The sequence below is a fragment of the Mesitornis unicolor genome, unplaced genomic scaffold (genome assembly GCF_000695765.1).
Source record: "Mesitornis unicolor isolate BGI_N332 unplaced genomic scaffold, ASM69576v1 scaffold4175, whole genome shotgun sequence".
Classification (NCBI taxonomy): domain Eukaryota; kingdom Metazoa; phylum Chordata; class Aves; order Mesitornithiformes; family Mesitornithidae; genus Mesitornis; species Mesitornis unicolor.
Window position 1 is genome coordinate 23,477 of NW_010184716.1, and position 9,922 is coordinate 33,398.

Sequence of the window (9,922 nt, forward strand, 5' to 3'; positions counted from 1 at the left end):
TCCGAGGGCGCCGCTCTGCGCATGCCCCGCTGTGCGCGGTGCATGCTGGGAGCTGTAGTCCCCGTTCCCCCGCCACCCTGGGGCCAGGCCCTCAGACCCCGGCCTGGAGCAGCGGAGCCCGCCCTCACCGCCAGGTCTGTCGGCTCCATCTCTTTTCCAGTCAGAATCACAACCTCTCTCTTGCCTGGGTTGATGGAGGAGTTTTTAGTCCATCTTCACCCACAGCAGCCGGCTTGGGGTGCCTGGCGCAGGTGTCAGCAGCCCCGTTAGGCCCCTGTCCCTAATTGCTGCCATTCAAGTTCAAGTAGTTCAGAAGGGCGAGGTGTAAACTGAGACAGCGGCCGCTGACCTTTACCACCCCGCAACTGTTACATCCAACCTGCCAGCTTGGCCCGGTACGAAATGAATATAGCAGCGGGTGAAGCGAGGAGCTAAATTTGTGTCTTCAGACCGATAACCATCTTCAGTATTGAGACAGGGCAGGCGCTTCCTGACGGCCTCTTTGCACGGCTGACCTGGGCTGAAGACGTCCCATGGTTTGTAAAGCTCAGCACCGCTACCTTTCGATTGTGCGGAGGGGGACAGGGAGCAGGGCCGGGTGAACGGCAGTGTTAGTGCAGCTGAAATTAGGCTCAACTCAACAGAGCTCCACTTGGGCTGGAAAATAAGCTTGGAAGGTGCACCCAGGTGTGGGGACTGAGCTCAGCAAGGAGGGAGTTGTGGATGTTGATCTAACCCTTCGCTGCTTGAGCTGACCCCAGCTGCCTTGAACTTCATGCTGTGAGAACTTGTCCGTGTCTCTAAAGCGCTGTTGCTTTCTCCCTGCCTGGCTCAGCATGACCTTGCGATGGGGTTTATATATTTAGCTCTTCTAATTTGGTTGTCAAGGTGTGTATTTAACCTGCTCGTGTTCTTATTACTGATTCCTTTGGGCATCCTTTCCCGTTCCTTCTGGTCCTGAGCCGTGCTTGCTTGGTGCTGTTTGCCTTGACGACACGAAGCCCATGAATTCTGAGCAGGCCCTTTTGGTGCTGCAGAATACAAAATAAATCATTATAATTAACGTCGCAGAAGGGCAAAGCTATTAAAGAACAGATTTCTCCTTCAAAGTCCTCCAGCAGGAGGAGGGAGATCGTGTTCAAGTTGTTTTATTTAACCAGCATCATTTATCCAGAAACTTAATAAAATTCTTCCATGCATGTGAGGGAAACTTCAACAAAATCCCATCCTGTTATGAGTTCTCTTTCTCATGTTGGAATCGAGGAAGAGCCCAGGATCCCCCCAGCATTCACTGATGTTAAAGGGGAGATTTCCCATTCCCATTTGTTCTGGTATCTTCTAGGACCTGAAAGTGAAGCTGATCTTTTCTGTTCTTCCTCTCCGCAGTCTCACCGCAAATTCTCTGCTCCCAGGCATGGCCACCTGGGCTTCCTCCCCCACAAGAGAAGCCGCCGCCACCGAGGGAAGGTGAAGACGTGGCCTAAGGATGATCCCAGCAAACCAGTCCACCTGACGGCTTTCCTGGGCTACAAAGCTGGCATGACACACACTGTGCGGGAGGTGCACAGGCCTGGGCTCAGTAAGGCTTGGCTGACAGAAATGGGGAGCCACATCCAGAAGGGAAACGAGGGAGCAGCCTTGTTGGTGGGAAAGGCTGCTCCAGGGAATGAGTGGTGAAGCACGTAGCTTCCAGGCTATCTCCTGTAATGGTGTCCAGATTTTGGATGGCCAAAGGCCACCTCATGGCTGGTGGAGGGGTTGTTTAGAAGGGTGAGAGCTCACCTCATGGTAAGCTGAGTCTGGGGGTTCCTGGAAAGCCCTGACACCAGTATGGTGACTGGTGGTTTGTGGATCCTGCTGACAGCAGGGCCCTGTGGCGTAATTACCTGCCAAACCCTGGGCTCATAATGTTGCCCTCGGGGATGCCCACAAGATTGGAGCCAAACTCCAGAGCAGGAACCATCCAATGGGAATGGCTTCCCCCAGCCTGGGGCCAGGGGGTTAGGGTGTGCTGGGCCACAGGGTCTAACCCATTCGGTGTCTGAGGATCAAACTGGGGAGATGGGAAGGGCTGGGGCTGGCTGTGAGAGCTGAGAGTGGCCTTGCTCCCAGCACGCTGCTTGCTCGCCGTAACGGCATGGACCACGAATGAGCTGATCCCAGACGATGCTGAACACCACTTCCCTTTGCTGTCTTGCAGAGATCTCCAAAAGGGAGGAGGTGGAGGCCGTGACCATCATTGAGACCCCCCCAATGGTGGTGGTGGGGGTTGTGGGGTACATAGATACACCCAAGGGCTTGAGGAATTTCAAGACTATTTTTGCTGAGCACATCAGCGATGAGTGCAGGCGGCGCTTCTACAAGAACTGGTAGGTGCCTGTGCGGCTGGGGAGGGTCACTGGGGCTCTGCAAGCGGGAAGACCCTCGGAGATCTTCCCCACATTCACCCTCCGTGATGCCCAGCATTGCAAACAGCTCAGCTACCGGCAGCTGGCTCCGTGTGGAGTGAAACTGCTGTTTGTTTAGTCATGCACAGAGATGCTGGGAGTCAGCATATGCATATGGAAATTTATTCTAATAGTTGGACTAAGCTGTCTCCACAGTATCATATGGCAGCGCGTGCTGCAGGCTCCTTCTCCTCTGTGTAGGTCGGGCCCCTCTACTCTTCATTAAACTGAAATACTTGAGCTGGGGGACCAAATGAAGGGAGTAAAACCAGATTTGTCGGGGGAAAAACTGCTGCTGAATGAGACCCCTGGCCCTTGTAAACATCAACGCCCCAGATCCCACACTAATGGAGAGGAAAATGGAAACATGAGTTTCGTAACTGTAGGACTCGTGTCTCCTGTGAAAGTGCCATTGAGATCCACCCACCACGTGCCTCTGATCCCTGTTGGAGGCTGTTTTCTCCTTTTTCTACTTAGCTCTGATTTTTGCGCTGGTATTTCGATGGCACCGAGCCAGTCAGTGGGAGACAACTGGATTTCTCATGCAAAACGGGTTTGAATTCCCAGCCTGTCTTTGCAGCTCATTAATTCACTTTCCTCTTCCCACCTCAAAGCCCTGTGTGGTGGCCCCAGCAGCCAGGCGAGGTTTGGGTGCCTCCAGGTACCTTGTGCCTCTGGGGAAGTGTCTGATGAGGTGATCTGTCCTCCCACGCTGCGCTGTCTCAGAGCACGGGAGCACTTCACCGTTCAGCTCTGCTGGATGTTTTACCCTTCTTGTCGTAGGCACAAGAGCAAGAAGAAGGCGTTCACCAAGTACTGCAAAAAATGGCAGGACGAGGATGGCAAAAAGCAGCTGGAGAAGGATTTTACGGCTATGAAAAAGTACTGCAAGGTCATTCGTGTCATTGCACACACGCAGGTCAGAGCCTCACCCCGGGGGTAAGGCGGGCTCGGGGTCTGCCCCAGCTTGGGACCGTGGTGAGGGCCTGGGAGCTGGGATCACGGGGGTGTCTTGAAGGGGTCACAGAGGGCTGGGGAGGCAGACGCCGGTCAGAGGGTGTGAGACAGGGCGTGCAGGCAATGGGAGGTGCTGGCTGACCTTTCCAGCTGCCTTCTGACATCAGCCCTGTCCCTCCGAGCTGGGCTCAGCAGATGTCCCTACTGGGGTGTTGCAGGAGGGGGCTGTGGCTGGGACACGCTGGGGAGCCCGCCCACGCCGTGGAGAGCAGACTTTGCGCAGAGGCTCAGCAGGTGGTGAGCCCTGTGATCCCTGAGCAAGGGATCTTAGGCCCCATGATCACCTCAAATTAGCAACTGGTGTCAAGTGTTTGAGCAAAAATAACCCAGGGGCAGGCCCAGTTTTGCCAGATGCTGATTGCTGGATACACAGGGCGCGTTTTCGTGCTGATCCTTGGGGTTAACAGCGGCTTTGGAGTCTGGGGCAGAGCTAAGCTGGCTCAAGGCTTCCCTCATGTCTGGCACAGGCACTCAAAGTCCCACTGGGGTGATTTGGCAGGGGCTTTGCACAGAGAACTGGGACTGGGAGAGAGCAGAGGCACCTCTTGGTGGGAACTAGAAATAGCTGCTCAGTCTGGAAGCAGAGAGCTGCATCCTGGCTGGTCACAGTGCTCAGCCTCATACAGTGCTCTGGTGCTGGGCTCCTCTGGGACGATTACCATGGCTGTTACCACTGTGCTTAGCTCTTAGGTTAGGACGAGGCTGGCCTGCAACATGAGGTGCAACATTTTCCCCTAATGCACTGTCTAATGCAGATGAAGCTGCTCCCGCTGCGGCAGAAGAAGGCCCACGTGATGGAGATCCAGCTGAACGGCGGGACGGTGGCCGAGAAGATCGACTGGGTTCGTGAGAAGCTGGAGAAGCAGGTTTCGGTGCACAACGTCTTCAGCCAGAATGAGATGATCGATGTCATTGGCGTGACCAAGGGGCACGGGATGAAAGGTACAGAGCAGGGAGACCCTTACCAAGGGCTTGGTTCTGTCCTCATGTGGCACCACCCAAAAGGTAGTGTTGAGGGAGGGGAGTGTTAGCCAGGCTGAGAACCCAACTTGTTGCACAGGGAGCAGCGAAGAGCCTCTGTCCCTCAACCATGACATGCAGCTCTGTTGTAGCAGAGTTTGGTTTCCTTAACCTCAGTAAAAGCTGTGTTTGCTGCGCTGAGTCCTCCCAGGAGGCTCAGAGGCGCTGTGAGTGCGTCAAGCCATTGCACGTCTCACAAACCCCACGTATGGGGAGGTGTGGGTGTTTCTGTGCGTGGATGTGCTCGGCAGGAACACATCACAGGCTGATCAGAGCAGTGAGAACGGTTCTGTGCTCTGGCCTCTCACGGTGGTGACAGCTCTTGGTCTCCTTCCAACGCGGCGTCTTCCCAGAATGATGAGACTCTCCCCTCCCCAGCACTCAGACACCAGCCCTGGATCTCCCTGGTGTTCTCACCGCCCTGTCTGCTCACACTTCCAGGGGTGACGAGCCGTTGGCACACCAAGAAGCTCCCCAGGAAGACACACAAGGGCTTGCGCAAAGTTGCCTGCATCGGAGCCTGGCACCCGGCCCGGGTTGGCTACTCCATCGCTCGGGCTGGCCAGAAGGGCTACCACCACCGCACGGAGCTCAACAAGAAGGTATGGCCCAGCTGGGCCCCTCAGAGCCCCTTCTGAGGAGAACTGAGGAGTCACCTTCTCAATTCCCTTTCTGTTCCTAGATTTACCGCATCGGCCACGGGATCCACGTGGAAGATGGCAAAGTGGTGAGGAACAACGCCTCGACCAACTACGATGTCACGGAGAAAACCATTACGCCTTTGGTAAGGGCTGAGGCGGTGACAGGGCTGTGACTGGCCCTGGCTTTGGGAATCTGAGCCAGGGAAGTAATTCCTTGGCTGGACACAGCTGCATAGGAAATGATTTGATGAAATTCACTGCAAGAAATGCAGTGATTCCTTTGCTTATGTTTTGGACATGGCAAACCATCTCTGTGAGGTGTTTTTTAGGCCCTTTGGTAGGTGCAAACATTTAACTTTCAGCTGATAACTTGGGCAGGAACTGAGAACTTTGTTTAAAAATAAGTATAAATGTCATTAAAACCTGATACTTAACAGAGAAATGCTGGATACCTGGTTTAAAAAATCACTTTTACCTATTAAAAACTGTTAACTTGGGAATCTAGCCAGCTCTGCTCTCTCTTTACCTGCATCCTCCAGGGAAGGAAGCAGCGTTGCTGGTTCCCCAGCTCTTAGGGGGTGCTGCTTAGCTGGGATCATGCAGGCGGTGTGGCTGACATGCTCTGCTGGTCCTGAGCAGGCAACCTGAAGGGTGCAGGGTGGGTTTAGCTGTAAGGACCAGCAGTCACTACCTTCTCCTTCCCTAAAAGATGTCACCTGTGGGCACGTCTGCTCCCCTCCAGCTCTCCTGCCTGCCAACCCTCTCTCTGCCTCTCCCCACAGGGCGGCTTTCCTCACTATGGAGAGGTCAACAACGACTTCCTCATGCTGAAAGGCTGCGTCATGGGCACGAAGAAGCGTGTGCTCACCCTCCGTAAGGTAAGAGCACAGCCAGAGCAGGGGCAGGATGAGCTGTAGCTCTCCACAAACAGATTCACATGGAGGATGCCACTGCCTCCAAATGTTGGGCAGGGAGACTGGCCGGGTCCCTGCTGCTCTGTTGCAGAAGGTGTGTGGCATACGAGTGTGTGTCTCTCTGGAGACAGGAGCTGTGAGCCCTTGAGGGCTGCAATGGGAAACCTTGGCCATCAGCAGATGGCCAGGAAATGAAATGCTAAGTGAAGAGCAGGCTCCTTTCAGAGCTGCTCTGCAATCCAAGGCATCACCTTGCACCTGAGCACCGGGGCGTTTCTCTGAGAAAGCAGACTCTGGTGGATATATTTATCTAATTGATGTACCTGGGATACTTCAACCCTGCTTCCCTCAGAGCAGATGTCTGGATTTCTCTGTAAAGATAAGCCTGATGCACTGTGACTCCTCTTTTCCAGTCCCTTCTGGTGCACACAAGCCGCCGGTCTCAGGAAGCCATTGAACTCAAATTCATTGATACCACTTCCAAGTTCGGCCACGGCTGCTTCCAGACAGCTCAGGAGAAGCGGGCTTTCATGGTGAGTTACGCTCGGCGCCAGCTCCAGCTCCTGGGCCACGCTCGCAGCCGGGGCTAAAGCAACCGATTGCCTCCAACCCAGCATCTGCTTCTCCATACCACAGCAGCCAAACGAGTGATCGGGAGCGTCCTGCGTAAAAGCCAGGCATGGCTTCAATTCTCACAGCAGATACTATGCTAAGGAAGAACATGATGGTTGTGTGAGTGATCCAAGACAACCCAACTAGCAAATAAAGCACCATATGGCCACGGTGAATGTTCCATTCACCACGGGATGTTTTAAACAAGCAGTTAACTTGGCAGGCTCTGCGTTGGACATATGGTCCCTTTCACCCCTAATTGAGCTCTGCTTTGATTTCTTTGGAGTGATTTCTAACTTTCTTGTTCTCAAGAGGAAAAGGTTGGGTCAAATTCAGACCCAGATTTGGGATATTTTTTTATGTCAGGAAGCTTTCAAAAAGGCCAAGCGGTGTCTTTTTTCTTAAATCCAAGGCAAAAAAAAAAAAAAAAGAAAAGAAAACTTAAATAAATCCAAAGCAAGCAGAGTTTCTTGCAGCCTACACCAGGTTGGAGCGCAAGCCCGAGTGCGAAATTGAGGAAGCCTTAAGTAAGCCAGGCCTTCAGCTAGCAGAAATGCGAGAAACAACTGCCTGGATACCACGCAGCCGTAAACCGTGTCTGGATCTGGCCTGTCAGCTAGAAATCCCACGTGAAGCTGGCTAAGCCTCCTTAGCCCTGGGCTGGGGGATTGGCTGTGCCGTGCCTTTGCAGAGCTCTTTAGAGGTTAAGCTGTTTTCCTTTATCTCGGCGTTAGGAGCTTGTTCTGTTCTGCTCTTGCTGGCGCTGCAAGTCCTGAGTAGCTGTGATGTGGATCTTGGTGACAGGAGGTGGTTTTACCGGCTTGCAGATGTTTTCTTTGCCATTTTTGGCTGTGGGGTGAGAGTTTCCCCCCACGTAGAATGTGGCAAAGCTTCCCATTCGGCTGGAAGTAGAGGCACATAAGTCATACTTGCAGGCCAGGTATGTCTGCCACTGAGACCTCTCCTCTCTGCTCTCTTCCAGGGCCCGCAGAAGAAGCACTTGGTGAAAGGGAAGCCAGGGGTGCAGGAGGAGCCATAAGGACTGAGATATGCAAGGCTGCCTCACTGGGCACGTTCAATAAAGGGGCTTTGAGCCATGCCTGCTCCCTGTCTTCCTTCTGAAGGGGCATCTTGCCTGTCTTCAGCGCTGCCTGTGTGCAGCAGTGTCCTCCAGTTCCTCAGCAGGTGGGGATGGGACAAGCAGCACTTGAAACTGGGACTGACTGGGCCAGCCAAGTGTCTACTGTGCCCTCTGGATCCTCCCTTTCCCTTGCTCAGGGGATTTTTTCCCACTGCCTGCATTCCCCCAAACCACAGATTTCCTCTCGCAGAGGAGAGCAGAGCAGGTACCAGCACTTCTGCCCCAGTTTCTGCTGGGAAAGCAGAGCCTCCCCCTTACCTGCCTCTGCACAGCCTCCCACACACACACCCAGGTGCTCCTTTTGCTGAGCTCAAAGTGTGACCCAGGGACTTCTCTCTGTGCAAAGCCCCACGATCGCGGCCGGCGTCCTCAGCACACGTGGGAACTTGTGCACAATAAGATGGCTGCTAGGTACGACTGAGCAGTGATGGATTTATTCAGATTTTGGACTCATTTCCCACCCATTTCCTTGCAGTCCAGCTGCCTGCGGGGAGGGTGCGATGTGTCTTGGAGCTGCGGTGCCTCGGATCAGCGGTGATCACAACTCCTGCAGTGCAGAACCGCTGCGGGCGTCCCGCACCCTCTTTGGGAACCAGACAGTGGAAAGCCCAGCCCTCCGCTGGTCCAGAGCCGCCTCCTTGCCCAGGAGCCCTGGGAACCTGGTAGGAGGTGCATGAAATCCTTGGGTCTCCAGCAAACCCCTTGCCCTGGGGTCTGGTTCTGCTCTGAGCGTGTGCTTTTGCAGTATTTAAGGAGGCTCATCTCCAGAAATGCTGAGGATGAGATGAACCAGGAAGCTGAGACCCCAGGGCACGGCCATGGGTGCAGTCAGTGGCTCCGTGTCCCAGCGAGGTCTCGGAGCTCAGCGCAGCGTCTCTGCCCCTGCCCGTGGGGCCGTGCTTCAGAGCCTCCTCTCCCCCTTGGCTGGGAGGTCCCTGGGCTGATCCCCGCTGGGTGGCTGAGGATCCAGGCCAGAGCGCATGATGGGAATGATGAGATCGTCCATGTTCGGCATCACCAAAATTTTCTGAAGGAAAGAAGAATCCAGAATAACCAGTAAGTGGTTTGGAATGCCACTGGTGTGGCTCATGAAGTGGCCTTGGCAGGAACCACAGAAACCTGGGTCAGAGACTGGGGCTGTGAGCAGAAGGTCCTGGGCTCTGTCCCCTCATCAGCCACTGGACCTGGCCCTAGAGGACCACAGGCTCTGGATATCTCAGGTGGGGACCAGCAGGAGCAGTTTTAATTCGCCTGGTTTACCCAAATGTACAGCTTCAAGGGTGGCCGTGGCAGGGAGCAGCACTTTGGGGGGATTTGGGTACCTAAATATCTGTGGGGATACTTCTGCTCTTTGACCAGAGGTCTCAAAGGTGAGAGGCTAAAAACAAGCCAGTGATGGTCAATCTCCCAGACACCCCCAAACTGGTGTGGATGTGTGAATTCAGCCCTTGAATGCCCCTGGTTTGGGCCAGGGCTGCACATACTGGGAGGAGATGGCTTTTCCTCAAGCACTTCTGATGCCCAGAGCACCAGCCCTCTCAGATGTTGGCTTTTTGTAGAGATAACCCTGCCCAACCCTGATTATCCCTCATTGCACCAATGCCCACGCTCCAGCAGGGTTTGCTGAGCCCTTTAACAGAGCAGGCACCTGAAATTCGTGCTGCAGCTTCTTCTCGATCCACTCGGTGACGTGGAGGAACGTCACCTCCCTCTCGCCCAGTTTTGGGAGCACCTTCAGCTCCAGCTGGGGTGGGACTCGGAAGCTGTACCTGCGAGGGCAGAGGAAAGAGGCAGAAAGCAGCATGTCCCGAAACCCCAGAGCTCCTGGGTTGAGCTGCAGGGAGCAAGGGGAGCTGGGAGGAGGATGAGGATGGGGATGGAGGAAGGAGAGCTGGTACCAGACACGGTCCGTCGGCGGTCCTGCACCTCCACCGTCAGCAGCAGCGGCGTGTTGGAAACCTCCTCAATCTTCTTTTTGAGGTGCCCGCCAGCTCCTGCACCTCCACCGTCAGCAGCAGCGGCGTGTTGGAAACCTCCTCAATCTTCTTTTTGATGAACTCGTTTTCGGTGGCCTTCTGGAAGTACTTGGACTTGGCGATCTTATCCACAAAGCGCAGGATTTTCCGGCTC

The 9,922-nt window shown here is 54.5% G+C and overlaps 2 protein-coding genes across 2 annotated transcripts in view; one reads left to right on the forward strand and one right to left on the reverse strand.

Annotated features, from left to right (window-relative positions):
* Window positions 1–533: 533 nt before the first annotated feature.
* RPL3L (ribosomal protein L3-like) lies at window positions 534–7,690 on the forward strand. The gene is made up of 10 exons (XM_010184570.1): window positions 534–569; window positions 1,387–1,579; window positions 2,201–2,369; window positions 3,231–3,366; window positions 4,220–4,406; window positions 4,926–5,086; window positions 5,167–5,268; window positions 5,908–6,003; window positions 6,453–6,572; window positions 7,634–7,690. The coding sequence occupies exons 1-10, from the start codon at window positions 534–536 to the stop codon at window positions 7,688–7,690; spliced, it is 1,257 nt and encodes a 418-aa protein (XP_010182872.1).
* Window positions 7,691–8,693: 1,003 nt separating this feature from the next.
* The window catches only part of LOC104540705 (testis-expressed sequence 2 protein-like), a gene marked incomplete at its 5' end in the record, with an annotated part of 3,526 nt that continues 2,297 nt past the window's right edge, over window positions 8,694–9,922 (reverse strand). Inside the window, 4 exons of the mRNA XM_010184571.1 lie at window positions 8,694–8,819; window positions 9,441–9,561; window positions 9,691–9,716; window positions 9,757–9,919. Of these exons, the coding sequence (XP_010182873.1) occupies window positions 8,694–8,819; window positions 9,441–9,561; window positions 9,691–9,716; window positions 9,757–9,919 (436 nt within the window). The remainder of the gene's footprint in view (window positions 8,820–9,440; window positions 9,562–9,690; window positions 9,717–9,756; window positions 9,920–9,922) is intronic.

What these genes read in the sequence shown, in the direction of transcription:
- RPL3L (XM_010184570.1), top strand. Translation starts at nt 534, where the DNA reads ATGGTTTGTAAAGCTCAGCACCGCTACCTTTCGATT. An exon ending in AGCACCGCTACCTTTCGATT is followed by an intron (nt 570 to 1,386) that starts GTGCGGAGGGGG and finishes TCCTCTCCGCAG; the next exon opens with TCTCACCGCAAATTCTCTGC. An exon ending in GTGTCATTGCACACACGCAG is followed by an intron (nt 3,367 to 4,219) that starts GTCAGAGCCTCA and finishes TGTCTAATGCAG; the next exon opens with ATGAAGCTGCTCCCGCTGCG.